Source organism: Sebastes umbrosus, chromosome 3 (assembly GCF_015220745.1).
Source record: "Sebastes umbrosus isolate fSebUmb1 chromosome 3, fSebUmb1.pri, whole genome shotgun sequence".
Classification (NCBI taxonomy): Eukaryota; Metazoa; Chordata; class Actinopteri; order Perciformes; family Sebastidae; genus Sebastes; species Sebastes umbrosus.
In genome coordinates, this window is record NC_051271.1 from 19,115,361 (window position 1) to 19,138,433 (window position 23,073).

Below are 23,073 nucleotides of genomic sequence, written 5' to 3' on the forward strand. Positions count from 1 at the left end.
ACAACATAAACACTGCCGTCAAACATGTTTGGAGACAGTTTCATACACAGGTCTACTTTTACCTTTAACTTGATTCTCACATATCATGTTCCTATTTAGACCATGGTACTTGTGTCTGCAGTTTTCTTTTTTCTTTTTCTGCATGATTCTTGACTTCAATTTGTACCCATTTAATGCTGTTTTCTACCTTATATATTGTTAATTTATTGTTGTATATCTTACATATTCATTACACATCTCGTACTGTTGTTTTGCATATAGACAGTACAAAATAATTATTGATAATATTAACTACTGGTATTGTTCTTTGGACAGTAGTAGTGAACCAGTTTTATGTCCCCACAGCACCCTCATGTGGACAGCCTGTTTTCAATGTCTTTTACTGCCTGTGTTCCTGCTCCTTTGTTGATTCATTCATCATCAGATTATTTATCATCTTGTCACAGACCTTATTATAATATATATACATTTTTTGCTTTGTTCTTTATGATTATTATTCTTGAAAAAAAAATATTTTTCTAGTTTTGGATCAATTTTATGCCCAGAAATTCTTCAATGAGGGTAAAATGTTCTCACATTTCAGAAGACATCACTTAAACAGCTCTCATGGCTGCAAAACATTTAAACCTGCGAAACCGATCCTTTGTTCTATTGTTTTTTCTGTGTGTACATATTATAGGTCTTAAATCAACCATATTGATCTCTTAATCAAAATGTACATGTTTGTTGTATTCAATAGCATGTAATTTAGCTTTGGCAATAATGTAACCTTAAGACTGATATCAATAAAACTTATTTGATTGCTTCATCATGCCACAGCCCCGGGCGACAACACATATCGATAAAGGACCATCTAGTGTCAATGCACTCACCACAGACAGCTTTGAGTAACTAACAGTGATAAAACACTTAATAGATATGATTTTAGTGTTTATATGGAGACAGTTTCATTCATCTAATTCCATCTACACTTGATTGATTCTCACTGATTGACAGTGAATATTGTCATGCAACATGTTAACCTTTTACAAACATTGTTCATAAGCCTCCTTGCATGTGCTAGCAGGGTGAATAATAGATTTATTTTTATGGCACTTTCTCTAAACACAGATACAAAATGCTTGGTTACAGAGAAGTCTAAACAAAAATATTTTAAAAAGTGAAACGAAACATAATATGACGACATATATTGTGGTAGGGAGGACAACAAATGTATTGAAACGTGATCTCTGAAGTCTTTTAGTGTCCTTTGAGTGACCGTGATTATATCCAGTTTGTAGCCACAGATTTTGCCAAGGCAAACTGTGGAAGCTCTGGATGTCAAAGAACCATCCGCATGCCGGTAACTAGTGTGTGTTTGTTGGTAAGAGTTGGTAAGTGCTTGAATGAGAAAGTGCTGTAAGGAGAAGGCATGTCAGGCACAGGGGTGAGAGGGATAAGCTACAAGGACTAAACCCTCATGCAGGGCTTCTGTATTAAGTGCTAATGTAGTGATATAGAAGAAAGTCCAGATATGAACCTGGCAGAAAAACAGCACAGCAGCGACAAACTGTTTGGATGGCAAAACAAAAGGCGTGTACCGCACAGAGAATTCAGTGGTTTTGCATGTTTTAGCCCACAATCTTATGTTTCCAGAAAATCAAACCGAGCAAACATGAAGCCAAGAAAATGTGAATTTGGTAGTTTCCTTCACTGGGAAGGCTGCTGTTAGAGTGTGGTCTTAGATATCAGACCACCCTTAAAAGCACAATCCATGATCCAAATGTAAATATAATGTTTTCTTTCCATCAGTCATTTTTGCAAAAAGCAGTAAAACAAGCTGTTAAATAATAGCTGGTTGAGAAACACACAGAATGACAATTTCCAATCAGTAACACTTAGATAATTTACAGTGACCAGAGAGATAGACACAGCCCACCTAATGCTTTTTTTGGTACCAACCAAAAGTTTTTAGCACCAGGTATCGAACGCTTGCAATGATTTTTACTCCCCTTTACTTTAATTTTAGACTATTTCATTGATGCAAACTTTGTCTAGTTAAAACAAAGGCTTTTGTAGAAATACATGTTTATATCCCTTAAAAGGTACAGTGTGTAGGATTTGGTTGCATTTAGTGGTGTGGTTGCACATTACCCCTCCGCTCACTCCTCCCTTTCCAAGACTGCGGTAACGTGAGCAACCGAGTGCAAAAACCGTGGTAACGCCAGTCACCTCGCTCAGAGGTCATCTTCACCATAATAACACTGCTTTAGGAGCAACAGAAGTCAGACGGCGGCTGGCGGTACCATGGTTTTGCACTCTGCGGCTCACATTACCGCAGTTTCACAAGAATGTCGGCGAACTACGGTGGCCTTCAGATAACGTAAAAAAACAAACAAAAGGCTCTTTCTAGAGCCAGTATTTGGTTCGTCTGTTCTGGGCTACTGTAGAAACATGGTGGAGCAACATGGCAGACTTTGTGAAGAGAACCTGCTCTCTATGTAGATATGGAGGGCTCATTCTAAGCTAACGAAAACACAACGATTCTTAGTTTCAGGTGATTATACACTAATGAAAACATAGTTATGAATACTATATGCCATTTCTGCTGACAGATCCCCCGAAATATTACACACTGTTCCTTTAAAATAAGTGAAAAGTATAATGATCCCCAGCCCTAGCAATAAATAGTCCTTGGAAAACTTGTAATGTTTAGTCTTCGTTGATACAGTGCCAGTGAGGTGTTAATTGAACATTGGTTGATTGATAATTTCAAGGCCTTACTTTGTGGTGGAGTTTTGGATTTCATTCTTTTCTACAACAGAGAATATCTTTATTCTTCTTTAATTTAACAAAAAACCATCACATCTCATCATCAACTAGCAATTTAGTGTTCATGGCAGCCTAAATCTGCCTAAGTTAGCTTTCAACATGTTTTGGTTTCTTATTGTTGATCAAATAATGTGACAATAATCTGCTATCAACCCATACAAACATGCAAAACCACTGACATGATCATTCAAAAGCAGCAACCTAAGTTGTGTTTCTACAGTACCTATCTAGTGGTATTTACTGATGTGTCTGTTTCTGTCTCCAGTCTGTGTAAATGTCTGTCCACAGTGGGGGCAGGAGTACGGCCTCTCCCCTGTGTGTATCCTCATGTGAACGTTCAGTTTGTCTTTGCTAATAAAGCGTTTGCTGCAGCAGGTGCACGCGTATGGTTTATCCCCCGTGTGATAGCGCTGGTGCATCTTCAACTCCGTCATGCGACCGTAAGTCCTGCCGCACTCGGGACACTCGTAGCTGGGCCGCACGTCCATGTGCTGCCTGCTGTGCAGCCGCAGCCCGCTGGACGACCTGAAGCTCTTGCTGCACTGCAGACACTGGAAGGGCTTCTCTCCGGTGTGGATGTGGAGATGCAGCTTGAGGCTGGCGGCCGAGGGAAAGCCGTTGCCGCAGATGGAGCAGAGGTGCGGTCTCTCCCCCGTGTGGATGCTCAGGTGCTTCTCCAGCTTATTCTTGTTCAGGAATGTCCTGCCGCACACGGGGCAGTTCATCGGCTGCTCTCCGTCGTGTGAGCTCATGTGGTCCGTCAGCTCGATTAGCGCAGAGAAAGCGGCATCACAGCGCGTGCACGAGTATGGCCTCTCCCGCTTGAATTTCCTGTGCTTGAGGCGGTGTTGCTCTAGATCCTCCTCCTCCTCAAAGGTCTCGATACAACAGGTGCACTGGTAGGGTCTTTCATCTGTGTGAGTCCGCAGGTGATACTTCAAAGCTGTTAACTGTAGAAAGACGCTGTCACAGTGTGGACATCTTGATTCCCGCCTGTCGTGGACCATTATGTGCCTCTTGTAGTGAGACAGCTTGACGAAGCGTTTGCGGCACAACGAACAATAATACTGTTCGTCTTGGTGGCCTTGCTCGTGCTTCTTCAGGGCATACTCAACCTTAAACTTCTTCCCACAGGTGTTGCAGGCGTAAGACTTTTCATGAACCCCCATGTGCGTCTCCAGTTCTTCTGGACTACTGAAGGTTTCGTTACATTTCGGACAAGTCCCGTTGTTTTCTTTCACGTGAATCTCCAGGTGTTTGTTGAGGTCTTCTGGGAAGGCAAAATTCTTCTGACAGTCGGGACATGTGAAAACCTCTCCGTTTGTTGCTTTGCGATGGGTCACTATGTGCCTTTTCAAATGATACATTCGACCGAATACTTTGCCGCAATCGCCGCAGACGAGGCTTCGAGGGCTGGCCTGGACCTTCTTGTGTACTTTAAGGTGACTCACAAGCGCAGCCTTCTCCTTGAACTGTTTATCACACGCGAGACACGTCAGACCTTCAACCGCGTGAGTCCTCTTGTGTGCTTTCAGTTCCAGCCAGCTCCCTACACTTTTACCACATTTATCGCAGATGTACTGGCCCAAACCGTGCTGTTTCCTCAGGTGTCGGGTCATGTGGTAAGACTGGCTGAAGGTCATAGCGCAGACCGGACAGCTGAACGGTTTCTCCTTTGTGTGCGTCCTCATGTGTCTGGCGAGTTTGTTTGGCCCTCTGAAGCGCCTGTCGACACAGATGGGACAGAAATGGCCTTTTGTTTTAGTCTTGGAGGCATCTTTATCTTTCTGAATGCCTCCATCTTGAGATTTAGCTCCATCGGTGTCTTCCAGCTTAACATTAACTTGAGATTCTTTATCCTGAGAATTATCAGAATCTGCATCATTCTCAGTATCATTGTCATGATTATCCTTATTACATGATTCGATTATTTCTTGTTTTTTCACCTCGTCACTTTGCTTTGAACCCTCTATCTGGGTGGACTGGTCTTTGCCGTGTGACATGACGTGACTACAAAATGCATCATTTTTAGTGAATTTTTCATGACAGTCGGGACATGAAAGAACTCGCGACACGTGCGTCCTCTTGTGACTTTGCAGCTCTGCAAAGCTCTCTAAACTTTTCCCACACGTGGAGCAGATGTACTGGCCCGCGCCGTGCTGGTTCCTCATGTGTCTGGTCATGTGGTAAGACTGGCTGAAGGTCATAGCGCAGACCGGGCAGTTAAACGGTTTCTCCTTCGTGTGCGTCCTCATGTGTCTGGCGAGCTTGTTTGCGTCTCTGAAGCGCCTGTTAATACAGATGGGACAGTAGGGGCCTTTTAGATTAGAAGGGTAAAAGTCTTCATCCTCGTCGTCGTCCTCGACACCGTCGCTAGCATTGTCGCAGCCTTCCTCTTCCATCCTCTGTGATGATGATAACAAGACTCCGTTAACATCATCACCTGCTTTATTGCTGGCTTCAAAACAAGCCTGATTAGCGCCATGAGCACTCTTAGACAAATCATCATTTTCACTATAATATAGCTTATCGTTGCTGAAATAGTAATTATCTTTGTATCTAGATGATCTTTTAGTCGTGTGTGGTTTTGTTTGGTTTTTCGGCCTTTCCTCCCCACGCCGAGGACGCCCCCTTTTGCGCTTCGTTTGAACAGGAGGGTCTAAATAGTCTCCGATGTCCACACTGACCTCATGAAAACCAAACAGTTCAGATTCACTAAAAGCAAATTCAACCTCTTTACCGATGACCAACGCCTTGTCCAAGGTCAGAGTTTCCTTCTCCAACATCAGCCTCTCTTTGAGTTGCGGGCAGTTCGTTTTCTCAATCAGCTGATCCAGGATAAGTTTGTCTTGTAGGTCTCCATAGTTGCAGAGCCTCAGCAGTTCTGTTAACGCAAACACAAACACATCTACAGACTCTCCGGGCATCTGAGCCCTCTGGTGAAACTGAAGGCGGTACATCTGAGAGGTGTGATCGGAGCAGAAGTAAAGCGTAAGCGTGGAGATGGCCGCTGCGTACGTGGTTCCACTCTGGATCAGTGTTGTGAAGATGCGCTGGCCCTCTAGGCCAAGGCAGTTCTGTAAGAGCACACACTTACTGGAGTCGACAAGCTCGTTTTCACCGAGCGCCTCAGTGTAGTGTTCAAAAGCTTTGAGCCACTTGTGCCAAAACATTGTTGGTTTACCAGGGATGGGCAAGAAAGGTGGCGGTGGGGACAGAATTATCAGCAGTGGCTCTGGCAGCGGCTCCAGGGAGAAGTCCTGTTTTGTAACCTCCTCATCTACTTCAACGGATACTTCACCCATTGTTAATGTTTTTCTTCTTTGACTCAAGTTAGAGTATTAAGATGTAACCCTCTTTGGTCTGTGTTCAGGCTCCTGATGTTTCATCCCACTCAGGTCAGTCTAGGAAACCTGTGGAAACACAAGACAGTTTCGAGTTTGGTTCAGTTTGTTAGGTACACCTAGCTAAAACTAATGCAGTCTAATAGCCCATTCACACCGAGGACTCAACCAGGGTTGAACCAGGGTCGGTTGTGTGTATGAAAGGGTTAACCCGCGTTGATCGACTCGCCTTTGCGACCCAGGACGAGAGGTGGGTCAGAGCAGGGTCGGACTAGGGTCGATTTTGATGTGAATTGCACGGACCAGGGTCGCTAACAAATGGGGCGGGACAAACCTATTCGGTTGCAAATGAGGGCTCACAGTCCGTGACGTAGCTATCACAGGTCGCCTTGGCTCATAAACAAACGGAGCGACGGCAGCAGGAATGTTGTCAGACACACCGGAGGTGAAAGACGGACGAGAACAACACGGATATGTGGCGAGACATTGAGGTGCGGGAGCTCCTGGCCGTCCACAGTGAGGAAGAAAAAGCGGTAGATGACGGGACGGTGAGAGACAACGTAGTGTAACGTTAAACGAACATAACAAGGCTTCTAAATGAGAGCGACATCCACCGTTACGTTACACGGAAACACACCGTGTTAATAATAAGCCGACCACCTCACGGTACCGCCAGCTGTACGCACATCTGTTTTTAAAGCGTGTTTGCACATCTTCTATTTCTAACATTACCTTTTGAACTTTTTATCTTTCAAAATAAACCTGCTAAAAGATCCATCTGTCGCCTGTTCCATCATTATATATCATTATACATTGTTATAAAGTAACAAACCCAGTCCCAGTTTATTACATTATCAAGCAATTAGCAAACTAAATGAAATATAATCTCATTTTATTATGTTTGGACAATCTCTTTCATTATCCAACAGTTGCCACATGTCCAGGGGAAAAACTTTAATAGCCCTACTATATGAAGCAAATATTTGCTGGGATGGTAGAGTATATAAATATAATTAAAATATACATTTCAGTCTTCAGAAGTGTCTAATCCTTTCGTAAATGTAGCCTATAGTATCATATTAGATGGTAGTCTAATATATGATAAATGGGTGCTGTAGATAGACAGAGGAAAAAAGGTTAATGTTGATGAATGGATACTGTAAATCTGTACAGTATGTTGTCTATGTTTTTGCATATATTACAGCTCCATACATGTAACAAAGTTAGACATTTTATAAAGCTAAAAATGCTGTGTGTACTATATTTACACTGTATCCCAAAAACATGCATCATTCTGTGACATTTTCTGTTTTTGCTCAAATTGATGATGCTACTATCATCTCCTCTCTCTATAATCCTCCAGAGGTGTAACCCCTCCGCCCGTTTCTAACACCTGAACTAATTGGTATGCATTGCTCCCGGGTGTGACCCAGGTCATATCTGATTTGTCCTGACCAGGGTTTAACCAAGGTTGACTGGCTTGGTTTGAATTGACAAAAGGGACCAGGGTAGGTTAACCCTGGTCCAACCCTGGTCATTGGTGTGAAAGTGGTATAATAGAGTGCTGCAGGAATGAATTCACATTATCCAAACCTGCATTAAACTTCTTAATGTAAACCAGCTGCAGTCACTGACCTGACAGGGAAATAAAACCAGTAGTATTATTTATTGTCAGTTGATTGTTTGTGTGTGATTAGGACCTGACTCCATGAAGCCACAATGTTGACTGAGGGAAAATACTTAAAGGTCCCATATTATACTCATTTTCAGGTTCATACTTGTATTTTGTGTTTCTACTAGAACACGTTTACATGCTGTCATGTTAAAAAAAAACTTTATTTTCCTGATACTGTCAGCCTGAAAATGCCTGTATTTACCCACTGTCTTAAACGCTCCGTTTTAGCGCATTTTGACGGAATTGCAACGAAATTACAACAGAATTGCGTTGCTAGGCAACAGCTTGGGTCCATGTGTACATCCTGTCAGCTGATGACATTCACATATACTGCAACCAGGAAATAAACTGGGACACATTTAGAATGTTTACGTTTTCAAATCTGTGTAAAGGGTCTAAATATTGTATATGTGTGACATCACGAATGGGCAGAAATCCTGACAGCTTGTTTCAAATGCAGAGTTTCTGAACACGGGCTGTGTGTATTTCCCTGTGGATTGAGTGTTTCGATACTTTCACAGTATTTATATAGGACTTAAGCCTGCTTTATAATAAAAAAAAAAACATGAAAATCTAACTTTTTTATAATATGGGACCTTTAACAAATACTGTACTCATGTCAGAGAGGTTACCTGGTGGAGCCTGTATATAGACACTGGGGCCCTGTCAGTGAGGTTGGGGTCCTGTCAGGGGCCCCTGAGCTAGTCTACATTACAGATGTTTATTGTTTCACAGCAGGTGCTCTGTGTTTCCTCCCTGCCAACTAAAAGAAATAAAACCAACCATAAACTGCAATAACATCACAATGTGGCCACAAGCTACACACACACCCCTGCATTAACGGTTTCAACGGTTTTAACGGTCTTCTACAACGTGTAACGGACAGTGTGTGTGGTGATGTGTCGCTACAGCACACAGGCTACGGAAGAAAAAGATGTACTGAGATGAGTATTAAGCAATAATGGAGGAGGAGGAGACGAAAACTCACCAAACCAAACTGGGTCACAAGTCACGACGTGTTGCAGACAGACAGACAGACAGACAGACAGACAGACAGCGGTGAGACGTTCACGGCCGCTCCGTCCTCACAGCTGCTCTGTCTGTGTGGAAACAGCCGCTAGTGTCTGAAGATGCAGCTCACTGCAGCGCTGCGGGTTTAATGAGGTGGTTATTAATGTTACGATATTATACTTGAACACTGTGAAAAAGCAAAGCAAAGTAGAAAAAGATATATCCGCCATGCTGAGTCCTTTTTCCGGACACTACAGCAGCTCCTCCAGGGGTCTGTTTGAGCGCCCCACAGCGGCCCCTGCTGGCCCGGAGACACACCACCAGACTCCCGCTGTGTGGACATGGACTTCACTTAAATGATATTTCTGTTTTATTTAGCTTTTTATGTATTGACCTTTGTATTAATCCCCTTATTTATTTACTCTTCTGTTTAATTTCCACTTTTATTTAGTTATGTATTTATTTTTATAATTTTTTTAATGTATTTATCTATTTTTGCATTTATTTTTATTGATGTGTGAATAAAGAAAAGAATACAGAAATAAATATGTTTGGGGAAATAAATAAGGGGTGAAATGCAAAGGGGAAATCATGCATAAATAAATAAATATATACATTTAAAAATAAATACAAAATAAATATAATACATGCAAAAATAAATAAATACATAAAAAAATACATAAGTAAATAAAAGTTGATGTTAAACAGAATAGTAAATAAATAAGGGAATTAATAAAAAAAGGTAAATAAATAAATAAGCAAATTAAAACAGAAATATTGATTTATGTCGCATTTAATTAATTAATTAATTGATTAATTTTACAAAAATAAATCACAATTTGAATATACTCCAGTACAAGTAAAAGTCAAAATTTTACGGAAGTATGCAAAAAATAATAAAGAAAGTTGGCCTTCCTTCTGGCCTGACATAAAACTATATTTCTGTTTTAATTAGCTTTTTTATGTAATGACCTTTGTATTAATCCCCTTATTTATTTACTCTTCTGTTTAATTTCCACTTTTATTTAGTTACGTATTTATTTTTATAATCTTTTTAAATTTATTTATCTATATTTTTTTATAAAGAAAAGAATACATACATAAATAAATTTGGGGAAATAAATAAGGGGTGAAATGCAAAGGGGAAATCATGCAGAAATAAATAAATGCTTTAATACATAAATAAATACATACACTCAAAAATAAATATAAAAATAAATACAATACATGCAAAAATAAATAAATACATAAAAAATACATAAATAAATAAAAGTTGAAGTTAAACAGAATAGTAAATAAATAAGGGAATAATACAAAAGGTAAATAAATAAGCAAATTAAAACAGAACTATAGATTTATGTCACATTTAATTAATTAATTAATTAATTAATTAATTAATTAATTGATTAATTTTACAAAAATAAATCACAATTTAAATTTATACTCCAGTACAAGTAAAAGTCAAAATTGTACGGAAGTATGCAAAAAATAATAAAGAAAGTTGGCCTACCTTCTGGCATGACATAAAATGATATTTCTGTTTTAATTCGCTTTTTTATGTATTGACCTTTATATTAATCCCCTTGTTTATTTACTCTTCTGTTTAATTTCCACTTATATTTAGTTATGTATTTATTTTTATAATTTCTTTAATTTCTTTATCTATTTTTGCATTTATTTTTATTGATGTATACATTTTTTTTGTATACATTTTTTCATGCATTTCTGCTTCATTATGCAATAAATGTAAAAACAAATGTGTGAATAAATGTATAAAGAAAAGAATACAGAAATAAATAAGTTTGGGGAAATAAATAAGGGGTGAAATGCAAAGGGTAAATCATGCATAAATAAATAAATAAATAAATGCTTTAACTCATAAATAAATATATACATTTAAAAATAAATATAAACTAAATACAATACATGCAAAAATAAATAAATAAAAAATAAATGCAAAAATACATAAGTAAATAAAAGTTGATGTTAAACAGAAAAGTAAATAAATAAGGGAATTAATACAAAAGGTAAATAAATAAGCAAATTAAAACACAAAATATTGATTTATGTCGCATTTCATTAATTAATTAATAACTACATTAATTTTTAATATTATTTTTGCTACTTTTAATGGCATATTTATTTATCTCGTCATTTATTTATTTATTTTTTATTTTGGCAGGTTCCGTTCTCCATACCAAAAACATTTACCTCCATTGTATTGGAGCGGAGGCAGAAATCTAAGAGATTAATAGCTCAAAACCTGGACAAATAAAATGTGGGGCAAGCAACTCTTTACTTGATAACATATGGCAGTTCCGATTGCAGTGAATGTACTTTGCCTCTGATTGATCTCTTACATAATTGTTTAATAATTCAACTACCTGCTTCCGTCAGTATCCTCGAATGCTCAACTTCATTCAGGGAAAAGTCAGACACTGAGCAGAACATTGAAACACCGATAGATAATAATTAATAGACAACAGCTGATAAAGCTCTGGTCCTTCCCTGTTTACTACTTCTTTAATAAGAGACACACACAGGCCTGGTTAAGAGAGTTCAGTGGGACAGTTCAGGGTCACTGAGGCAGTAACAAAATGTTAAGGCACATCTTTAATTCAGTTAATGTAACGTAGAGGATGCTCCGAAGAGACATGTTCACTGTCTCAGTACTAAAACAGACCACAAAGACACGCTGTTAAACAATGACCATTTATTCACACACTGTAATGGGACTCAAAACAAGCGTGACAGAGTGAGGGAGGCTGCTGGCTGGCTGGCTGGGAGGGGGAAGAAATCTTTAAATTATACATGAGCAAAAAACTTACAGATGATTTTGAGTTTGCACTCGGTACAAAGTACATGTGTGCCAGCCTGGCTGCTGGAATTGAGGCCAGGGTGCAGATAGTGGGGCCTTAAGACTCAAAGTTCAATCACACTCAATAAAATATCCTGTCATCTTATTCCACGCTCATTCACTGCAGCTTATTTTTTCATGATTCTTGTTCAACGATCTCCTCCTTTTCCCTCTCGTCGTCGGTCAGTGTAGCTCGCTCCAGTGCTGTTTCACTATTTGCTTTGAATTACACAAACATGGCCGGAACTACACACAAGTAAAAAGGGTTTCCCTGTACAAAATCCGTCTTGAAAACACAAACATACACACGATGGCACGCTTTGCTTTGCAGTGAACAACAGAGATGGATGAACAGGCTTCTAAGCTGAGCCGTTTATACACGGCATGCTTGTACGCACACGTGTCACACTCAAACTTGTAAAAAATTAACAGAAGAAAGATGAAATGCGTTGGGGTTCGGCTCAGTGCAAGCATTATGGCTTGGGAGGCTGTGGTATAAGGAGCGCTGACAACAGGCAGTAGACGGTACAAAAACATGGTTTTCATATATTCCGACCCAAACCCCAAACATCACATATCACTCTCAGAAACCATACAACACTCTCACTGAGAATGCCTTAAGATCTGAACAACCCCCGCCCACGCTCGCTCTCCGTCCTTTATCAAGTTAAAAAAACTGTGATTATCGATTGTTATTTTTTTCTTTTTCCTCTGTGTGGTGGTATTTTAAAGCTGACAGCTCCGTGTTTGTGTACATGAACCAGTCTGTCAAGAAAAGCTGCTCACTTCTGTGCCGTCTTGTAATGATTCACCGCAACCTTGAAGTTCCTCTCTCCCAGTGGGAGGTACTGAAATGGCGCATCAGGGAGTGCATGCGTGTGGATTTGTGCACTTTAGTGTAAATACAGAAAACAGAGAAGAAGCGTTGTGCAGCAATTCCACCAGTCGAAGTCTCTCCTCGTCATTTACACAGACGGACTCATGTAGTGGCAGCTCTCGTTGGAGAGTCTCTGGAATAGGCATGAATATCTGGTGGTGAATGTGTGAGAACAGTAACTGTGTGTGTGAGCACAGTGACACGGAGGCGTAAAAGAGAAGGAGAGTAACACACACACACACTCGTCGACACAGTGAGGATCTTTGTGAACGAGGGGAGAAGGGGAGTGAGAAGTTTGGGTTCAGTTCTTTGGGGCATGAAGGGCTGTGTCGTCACCAGTCCGTCCCACGTCTCCTCACCTCGTCCTCCCCTCTCCCCCGACGCCACCGGCTCTGTCTCCTCTAGTCCAAACACACACCTCCTTCATTTTGTGTACGTGTGTGTGTGTATCGTTTTGTGCAGATTTTGTCTCTAGAGTCAAACGAACGAGGAGAATCCCGTCACGGGGGTGCGTGACCCCGGAGGCGGGTTGGTGTTGGGGTTGACGTGTGTGTGTGCAGGCTGCCCCGTGGGTGTGTACGCGCCGCCCGTGCTGTGCTGTGTGACCACGGTCTGGTAGTAGGGCTCTGCGTCTGCGGTGGCGCACTCCTCGTAACCAAAAGGAGTGGCGACTGGTTTAAGGCTTTTGGGCTGCCGCTTCCAGGAGTTGTAGTAGGTGGGGTCGCTCATGTAGTGGTTGACGAAGGAGTGCTTGGGCTGCTCGTCCTCGTAGTCGCTGTCTGTCAACTACATATAAACACACACACACACACACACACACAGCAGCGGTTAGATTAGAGTTTATCAGAGAGAGACACACACAAATCATGAATTTTAGAGTTGGCACAAACATGGGGCAAGGCTGGAGTTGAACCGAAGACACGTCAGCGGCCCTTTGGCCAATTCAGCATGTTGAATCGGTGGAGGCGGTGGTTGGAGACAGCTCAGGGATTTTAGCCATTTAGTCTAGCTTCTCTTTATTTTTCACTTCCACCTTTTCTTTTCTTCTTCCACAAGCGAGACCACAGGCTGACAACACACGTACAGAACAAAGAACTCAATTTCTACTTTCAAAGAACTTTCTATCGAACATATTCCCAGTTCAGACAAGATTGTTTAATCAGCTCTCACAGCAGCGTGAAAACGGAAGGCTGGCTCGACTTTCTTTCTTTTGTGTTACATTTTTTATAAAATCAAACAAATCAAGAGCCGCCTGGTGGCCTCGGGGTAAGAGCGCTGACCATATACTGCAACATCCTCGGTTCAAATTCTCTGCCGCATATTGCCCTCCATTTGTGCCTTTATCTGATAGCACAACAGTGTAGACGTCGTGATTACATGGGATGTGTCTTAACTACTCAACTACCAGGGCGCCCGGTAACACAGGTTTCTTTCCCATCAGGCGAACAAAGCCTTTGAATTTGAGCGAGAGAGACAGATAGAGAGAGCTACCTCTGACTCAGAGACCTCGGTGGGTTTCTCAGTGAGTGTGGTGCTCTCAGTGAGCACCGCTCCGTTGTAGTTGTTACAGATGTCCTCGTCAGAGTAGTGGAGACCACCTGGACTCGGCCTGGGAGGAGACCTGGACGCACATTAACAATAAATGTAACATCCAAAAAAATCAAATAACTTGAACAATTCCAGGAACGTTTGTGTGTGTATGTGTGAATGAGTGAGTGCACACCTGGTCCCGTTCTTTTTCAGGAAGGAGTTCTTGGTGTTGAGCGTTCGGCTGTTGAGCTCCAGAGCAGTGAAACCGCCGTTGTCCAGCGTTACCGACTCCTCCGCCGTGGACACGTGCTTCCCTGGAGGAGAATGAAAGGAAGTAGATGCAATATGTTCAGATTAATACTGTCACGATATCAGATTTTCACTACACGATTATCGTGGCCAAAAGAATTCACAATAAAACAATGTTTTGCCAAATTATTTACACTAAAAATATGAGTGGAGGGAGATGGAGAGAGAGTCTGGCTTAATCCCAATGTCCCCTCTAAGCCCTTAAGCCCTGAACCCCCAGGGACTTGACTGTCGTCACCGTGACAAAAATCTGTCTGTCAAAAAATCTATTTACTTGTTTTTGTCAAACTTGATTAAAGAAAATGAAAATAAATGGTTGATGAATAAACCAGGTGTGTAACATAATCTAATGCTTGCATTACTCTGATTTCATGTGTTTTTTACGTACCATCTTAAATCCTTAATGTTAATGTTTCTGTGTTAATTTAAATATGCCAGGCTGAACACCCATGAGCCATCCTCTTTGTCTACCTTTTTTTTTTACGCCTCTGGGCTTCCCCTGGTAACCGTGGTAACCCTGTGTTTAACGTCACAATGCTATGAATTGTGGGTAATTCCCTCAGGCAAAGTTTGCAGAAATGTGGACTTATGGAGAGTGTTCATAAAGGGCTCAAAATGTCTGCGAGAGAGCCCTCGCGGACTTGACGATGTGACAGTGGGACAGCCCTAAACCCTCACGGATTTTGCAGGAACGCGGCTCAAAATCTGTGAGTCTGTGAGGGTGCTGGATTATTTACACAATATTATCATGTGTGTATTATTAACATGATATCAATATTTCATTTTTAAATATCACGGTTATCGTCAATACCAGTATATCGCAACACTCCTAGTTCAGATAAAACTTAAATTCAATGCAGTTCAGTCACTCGTATGGGGCAGCGGCTGAGATCTTTTTGTGATATTGTTCCTCTGTACTCTGTGCAATCTCTTGTTTTATTCATCGTGTATTCAGCTCCCTCTCAGGCCTCAGAATAAGAAGCAAATGAAACTAGGATGCATAATTTGTCACTCAGGCAATAACCACACAGAATACCTTAGTAATTTATCCACCAATAACCAAAACAAATGGAGCAATAGAGGAAACAATGTCACGTTTTGAAATGGGAGAAATATGATTTAAGGTCATTTGAACCACTGCCCACTGACACAGACAGATATTTAGACCTGCTCTATATGAACAGTGCCCTGAGATAACTTCTGTTATGATTTGGCGCTATATGAATAAAATTGAATTGACTCCCACTGATTCTTCACTCTTGTTTGTGTTTGTGCTCTCTCTCTCTCTCTCCTCCTACAGCATCACTCTGTTTCATCGCTCCACTGCCCAGAGGTTGTGCCAAAGTTTCTATGGCAACTCAGATTAACAGCTGTCCCGATGTAACCCACGCTTGTCAGGGCTAACTTTGTATTACAGATGTTGGCATGCATGCACACACTCCCCCACCCACACACCCACACACACACACACACACACAAAGTGACTGTAAAAGCAGTGATGCGCCCACAACTGAGAACATCACAGGAAGCCCGAGAGGAGAAGAAACTCACATGAAAACAGGAAGAAAAGCCTCAACATGAAGAAGCGAAGCTTTAGAGGAGTAACTGGGAAACACATCAGACAAACTCAGGCTTTTTTTGTCATAATGAGAAGGGAGTTTGTCCTTCAATCCATGTCAGTAAGCATCCCTGAGTAAGACTGTGAGTCCTGCAGCTCCAGGCTGCTGCGCTCCCTGACTGACCCTGTGGAGGTGGTGCGAGCTAAAGTATAATAGAGCCGTGCAGATCTGAGCATGAAAAATTGGTTATCTTGTTTCCCTGTGGCATCTCTCAATAGAGGAGTGAATCTGAACTGAATAGGGCTTTAGTTAAAACACCTGAAATGAGAACAGCTTTTAATGTTTGCTAATTGTTTTTGTCTAATTTTATGAGACCTAATACACTATGTTGCTGATGAATGAATAATATAAGTCTGGCATGTCTGTTGTGTTTTCGTTATCTTAGAATGAGCCTTTCATATCTACATATGGAGCTCTCTTCATGGAGTCCGCCATGTTGCTCAGTACAGACAAAGCAAACACTGGCTCTAGAGAGAGACTTTCACGTTTTTACGTTACCTAAAAAGCCACCGTAGTTCTCCGACACGCTTGTGAAACTGCGGTAACGTGAGTCGCAGATTGCAAAATCGTGGTATCACTAGCTGCCGTCTGATTTCTGTTGCTCCTAAAGTAGTATTATTATAGTAAGGATGGCTTCTGAGCGAGGTGAAAGCGTTACCACCGTTTTGCACACGATACTGACTCATATAGCCGGATCAGATATCGATCACAATGGGGCCGATCTATTCAATTAAATACTATGTTTATATACTATGTATATTATATACTGGAATTTTAATTCCTGTTTACATTTTGACCAAATTGTTGCTGCATTAAAAAGGTTGTATTGTAATTCCTGTTAATTTTGAAGATTTTTTACCAAGTTGTTGGTGCACGATTTATTATTTTAATAATAAAGAACTAAAAAAATGTATATCTACGTATTTATTGGTCATATTTTGTTTTACAAAGTTAAAAAAAGCAATGTTTAAGTGAAGCCTGATGTTTCCTTGCACATAAAAGAATGATCCCAGTCACTTCCACACAGTGAGGCGTACAGCTTATTAATTAAACACTGGTATCGGATCGGTACTCGGTATCGACAGATACCCAAAACCCAGGTATCGCTATCGGTACCGGGACTGAAAAAGTTGGATCGCTGCATCCCTAGTTCAACTTATTTCAACCCTGACCTCGGTTGCCGCTGACCTTTCAAAGCGCAACCAATGAGAACAGCTTCAACTGTCGTCGTTGCCTAGAAACAGTGAATGGTTGCGCTCTCTTTGGTGACATATTTTACCTGCTGCCTCTGCAAGGCTCTGTGCCCAAACTAGCGGTGAGTGAAGAGCAAATGTCTTATCATGTGAAGGCAGCTTAAGTAGTCATTTTTTAAATTAGCTAGAATTACCTGGATTAATTCTAAAACCTGTGTTTATTAAAAAGCTTATTTTCAGCATTAATGTTAAGCCATATTCAAAAACCTACAGAGATGACAGCGGGGCTTCAGAGAGATAACATTTCCTGAGATGGAACAAGGCTGACCTTGTTTTCCTCTCTCATAGAGGCCTTACAGGTGGCAGTGGTCCTGCAGGAACAAGACTGCTGGAGGCAAGTTTGATGCATGTCTCAGCTTTTCAGAATCACAAAAAGTGGATCACATTGTAATAAATCGGTGGTGTGAGTGTGACTCAGGAGAGGAAAATGCAAATTTTGCCAAAAACCATCCCCCCTCTTTGTCACCTTATGAAGCATTACATTAGAGAATGACCATCGGAGACACCGACCTGTGCCGCAGGCCTTGTACTTGCTGCTGTGTCCATGCAGCAGCAGCGTGAAGACCAGGACCAGAATGAGGATGAGTCCCACCAGAGCCATGACCAGCAGGAACCACCACTCCTCGTAGAACGGACGCTCCGACAGCGCTGCAGACACGGAGAGGGACGGACATGAGGAGGAATACATATGAGGGAGATATCTTTTCTTTTGCTTCAAATGGAAGTTATGGTTTGTCCCCAAGGACCAGAGTCTGTCATAGTCTGTCAATTACATTTTTACAGGACTGACTCTTCCTCTTTGTACTGTCATAAAACTCATCCTGCTGATTCTTCAAACAATTGAATGAAAGAACACTTTCACTTTCACACTTTCTTCAGAGCAGTTCAGAGAAATGGAGGATGTATAAATGTCTGGATTGAAGTCTTCTCATTAATTATCGTGCCACAGATGGGAAACAAAAACCTGCAGACATGCTTTCAGGCCGTCTTCTCTTTGCACAATAAGCACAGTTGTAGTTGCACAGCTCTGCCTCTAGATGGCAGCAGACACAAACGCACAATCACAGTAACTTCCTACAGTGTTTTCCAACTGGCCAGAAAACCCCAATTACACAAGCTGGATCACCCTGGATATGTTCATTAGCCGGATCTCCGCCAGTGTGTGAGTGTGTTTGTGTGTGTGTGTGTGTTTACCAGCGAGAGCAGCAGAGGGTGTGCTCGGCTGTCCGTAACCATAGCGATTAACAGCGATGACTCTGAACTCATAGCTGATCCCCGACCTCAGGCGCTCCAGTGGTACTGAAACAGACCTGCTGCTGGGAGGGAGGAGTCTGATGAAGGAATCCCACACTCCTTCATCTGCAGAGAGAGAGAGAGAGAGAAAAAGAGAGAGAGGGGAGGTGGGGGTTTGATGAACGTGAAGACAAAGACAAGAGAGAGAGAGAGAGAGAGGGAGAGAGAGGAAGGGGGGGGGGAGGGTGATGGACGTGTAGACAAAGACAAGAGAGACAAGTGCATAATTTGAGAATTATTTCCTTTCAAGTGTCAGAATGTGATTACAGAAAATTATAAATTGTCAAATTACATTTAAAATGATGATGATGATCACTGTTATTACAATTGATTAAAGGGGTATTACCATTATTATCAGTGCTAGAATAATACCAGAGTCTGTCTCTCCTGCAGAGTGTTCAAACAGTCCCTTTCTGTGTTTTATACCTCTGGTAATCTTTATTAGAAAATTGCTGCTGACTTGATTTGCACAGCAGGTCTAAATGAATCTGGAGAAAGCTGGTTTAGTGAAGTGTTTAACCTCCCTGTTAAAGAAGCTGAACCTTTAATGCTCGTTTTCAGGTGCATACTTTTTTTTTTGTGCAGTTTTTGGTTTCTACTAAACATGTTTACATGCTTTTAAGTTAAAAACAAACAAGCAACGCTTTACTTTTCTCATACCGGCTGTGCTGCTGCACCTCTTTTCACCCTCTGTCTGAAACGCTCTGTTTGAGCTCCTGTCCCCCCGCTCCCCTAAAAAGCCATGTCTGCTCTGATTGGTCAGCTGACCCACTCTCTTGTGATTGGTCAACCGAACCAAACTCTTCAGACTCTGCTCCAGCTCCGCTCTGACTAGATTTGTTTGAGACCGTGCCAAACAAGCCGCTAGGCAGGTATTATGTAAATGTGTTACTTGGTGACATCACCACGTTATGGAAGAAAAAGGCAGGACTTGAATCAAGGCGTTTCAGGCCGTTCAGGAGCAGTGTGTCTGTGGGGGAGAGTAACTCCCTTTGGTGTGGACTTTATAACTTTGGACCTTTTACATGCACAAAAAACTATATAAAGCACAAAAAAAGGGGAAAAGCACAAAAGCATAATTTGTCCTCTTTAATCAATGACAAGAACTGGTGCATATGATGAAAAGTTAATGGTTGACCCGTGTGTGGCGTTTGTTTTTTGAGTTTACCTGATGGACGAGCCTCAATAACGTATCCAGTGACAGGCGATGCACCGGTTTCTCCCTCTGTCCAGTGGACAGCGAGCTCAGACGACGTCTTGGTGATGGACATTTCCATCGGTGACCCAGGGGAGCCTGTAGAGTGAGTGTGAGTTTTCTATCATTGTAAACTGAACATATTTGGGTTTTGTGCTGTTGGTCAGACAAGGCAAAACATCTGAAGGTTTCACTACTTTTTGACATCATATATTATATAATATTATAAGGGCTGTCAACCGATTAAAATATTTAATCGCGATTAATCACACGATCGTCCATAGTTAATCGCAAAACTTTATTGCAAGTGCATTTTTAGACAGTTGAAGTTTACTGAAATGCTCTAAAGGGCTTGTTAAATGCACTGAACATGATGGATTACAGGTAGGGCTGTCAATCGATTAAAATATTTAATCACAATTAATCGTATGATTGTCCATAGTTAATCGCTATTAATCATAATTAATCACACATTTTTTTATCTGTTCAAAATGGACCTTAAAGGGAGATTTGTCAAGTGTTTAATACTCTTGTCAACATGGGAGTGGGAAAATATGCTTGATTTATGCAAATATATGTATATATTTATTATTAGAAATCAATTAAAACAATGACAAATATTGTCCAGAAACCCTCACAGGTACTGCATCTAGCATAAAAAATATGATCAAATCATAACATGGCAAACTCAAGCCCAACAGGCAACAACAGCTGTCAGTGTGTCAGTGTGCTGACTTGACTATGACTTGCCCCAAACTGCATGTGATTATCATAAAGTGGGCATGTCTGTAAAGGGGAGACTCGTGGGTACCCATAGAACACATTTACATTCACATATCTTGAGGTCAGAGGTCAAGGGACCCATTTTGAAAATGGCCATGCCACTTTTCCTCACCAAAATGTAGTGTAAGTTTAGAGCATTATTTTGCCTTTTTCCTGGCAAGCTAGTATGACATGGTTGTACTAGCTTGGTACCAATGGATTCCTCAGGTTTTTCTAATTTCATATGATACCAGTATCTTCACTCTAGCTTTAATAAAATGAGCCTAGCACAACCTAATAATCACAAGTTGCGTTAGTGGCGTTAAAGCAAATTTGCGTTAACCTGTTATTATCACGTTAACTTTGACAGCTCTAAATATTATATATATATATATATATTAGTTGCAGCCCCAGTTGAGTCCCCATAATGAAACTGTATGAACAAATGATTGTCTCCACGACATGATTAAAGAAGTAGAAACACCAATACACACACACACACACACACACACACGCACACACATATACACAGAGTTACGGCCATGTCTACCTTGCACAGGCTGAGCACTGATGTTTGCTTGTATGGGCGGTCCGTAGCTGACCGTGAGAGCCTGAGCACTGAACGTGTACGTCGCTCCTTTGACCAGGTCTCGAACCTTCAGCCATCTCTGCCAGCTGCCCCTCACATCCACTGTCACCACTTTGCTCACTCCTGCTCTCACACAGACAATAAAAAAGAAATGTCATAGTCCTCCTCATCATGTATTTGTGTGTGTATAAAGCATGTGTGTTCATACCTTGTACAGGAGCAGTGGGCTGATAGATGACCCTGTAGCCCTCCAGCTGTCCATTAGGAGTGATTGGAGTGCCCCAGGACACATTGACACTTCCTCCGGTCACCTCTGAGAAGGACAGGTAGCTGGGCTGGCTGGGAGCTGCGGGACACATGGAGGATGACCAATTAAATAAAGGAATTCAATAAAACTATAACATGATGTTCATTTGGTTTTAGGGAACCGAACTGTGACCACTCCCTACCAGACTGCAGGGTGCGTGCCCCGCGGGGATCACTTGGCGGGCCGTCTCCAGCCGTGTTGAAGGCAGTCAGAGTGACCAGGTAAGGTGTGTAGCTGGTCAGGTTGGTGAGCTGCACACGGGTGTCCGGGACAAAAATCACCTTGACCTTCTCAGTCTGGTTCTGCTTGTCCCTCTCCCAGTAGTGGATCTGCAACACAGGAAAACACTGTCAATAACACTGGCTGTGTTTTTCCCCAAACAACTTCCACTCCTCCTGTTTTCTCCTCTTCCTCACTTTATTTCTGCCAACTATATATATTATTTACTTTCTGTCCATTCCTCCTGAGTTTCTGATCGATCCATATAAACAAGGGCTCATGAGGTTAGTGTAAACTAGGGCTGCCAATCCAATAAACTATTTAATCGCGATTAATCTCATGTTTGTCCATGATTAATTGCGATTAATCGCAAATGAATCAGACATTTTTTATCAGTTCAAAATGTATCTTAAATATATATCTATATATATTTATATATATATTATTATATTATATATATTTATTATTGGAAATCAAATAACAGCATAAAACAATGACAAATATTGTCCAGAAACCCTCAAAGGTACTGCATTTAGCATAATAAATATGTTCAAATCATAACATAACTCAAGTCCAACAGGCAACAACAGCTGTCAGTGTGTCAGTGTGCTGACTAGACTATGACTTGCCCCAAACTGCATGTGATTATCATAAAGTGGGCATGTCTGTAAAGGGGAGACTCGTGAGTACCCATAGAACCCATTTACATTCACATATCTTGAGGTCAGAGGTCAAGGAATCCCTTTGCCAGTTTGCAAATTTGGAGCATTATTTTGCGTTCTTCGCGACAAGTGAGACTGGTTGCAGATTGCAACCAACTGAAACTTCTCCTGTGTGCCAAGCGTGTAGGAAAACTACGGTGGCCAACGTCAAATTGTGAATGACCCTTTCTAGAGCTCGTGTTTGTCCGTTCTGGGCTACTGTAGAAACATGTGAAACATGCTCTGTGAAGAGGTAACGAAGGTAACGAAAACAAAACAATTCTTAATATCAGGTGATTATACACTAGAGAAAACATACTTAACATTATGTTACATTTCTGCCAATAGATCCCCTAAATGCTACACAGCGTTCCTTTAAATAGTTTAGCGTCAACTTGTAAATAGTGTTAATTATGTCAACATCCAAGTCTTAATTATGACTGGGATTTTTCTGAAAGCTCTGATTTATAACTTGGTGCCTGAAAACCAAACCAACATGGATGCCTTACATCAGCCATAGTCTGTCCTTCAAGTAATTCAAACTAAATTTGGTGTATATAGTGCACAGTATTTTTAAAGGCAGGGTGGGCAATCTTGAGAAACTAGCAAGGGTACACTAGATTTTTAAAAAAGATCCAGCAGAAAAGCCGGTCCAATGATTAAATTCGGGCCGAATGAAACGATTGGACGGGTAGCGTATTTTTTTCTTTTTTTTTAGTCA

At 41.2% G+C, this 23,073-nt stretch overlaps 2 protein-coding genes across 5 annotated transcripts in view; both read right to left on the reverse strand.

Annotated features, from left to right (window-relative positions):
• Positions 1 to 2,447: 2,447 nt before the first annotated feature.
• Positions 2,448 to 8,965, reverse strand: LOC119485784 (zinc finger protein 585B-like). Its single transcript, XM_037765541.1, has 2 exons — positions 8,819 to 8,965; positions 2,448 to 6,224 (listed from the first exon to the last, which is right to left on the reverse strand). The coding sequence occupies exon 2, from the start codon at positions 6,114 to 6,116 to the stop codon at positions 3,039 to 3,041; it is 3,078 nt and encodes a 1,025-aa protein (XP_037621469.1). The 5' UTR covers positions 6,117 to 6,224; positions 8,819 to 8,965; the 3' UTR covers positions 2,448 to 3,038.
• A 2,572-nt stretch (positions 8,966 to 11,537) lies between these two features.
• The window catches only part of LOC119484813 (protein sidekick-1-like), a 291,651-nt gene continuing 280,115 nt past the window's right edge, over positions 11,538 to 23,073 (reverse strand). For 3 of the 4 annotated variants that reach the window (XM_037763916.1, XM_037763914.1, XM_037763917.1), the window contains 9 exons: positions 21,575 to 21,761; positions 21,334 to 21,471; positions 21,087 to 21,248; positions 19,748 to 19,873; positions 18,481 to 18,645; positions 17,797 to 17,934; positions 14,299 to 14,419; positions 14,067 to 14,196; positions 11,538 to 13,361 (listed from right to left, as the gene is read on the reverse strand). In XM_037763916.1, coding sequence (XP_037619844.1) covers positions 13,053 to 13,361; positions 14,067 to 14,196; positions 14,299 to 14,419; positions 17,797 to 17,934; positions 18,481 to 18,645; positions 19,748 to 19,873; positions 21,087 to 21,248; positions 21,334 to 21,471; positions 21,575 to 21,761 — 1,476 coding nt within the window. In that variant the 3' untranslated portion in view covers positions 11,538 to 13,052. The remainder of the gene's footprint in view (positions 13,362 to 14,066; positions 14,197 to 14,298; positions 14,420 to 17,796; positions 17,935 to 18,480; positions 18,646 to 19,747; positions 19,874 to 21,086; positions 21,249 to 21,333; positions 21,472 to 21,574; positions 21,762 to 23,073) is intronic. The other variant, XM_037763915.1, reaches the window with a different exon arrangement.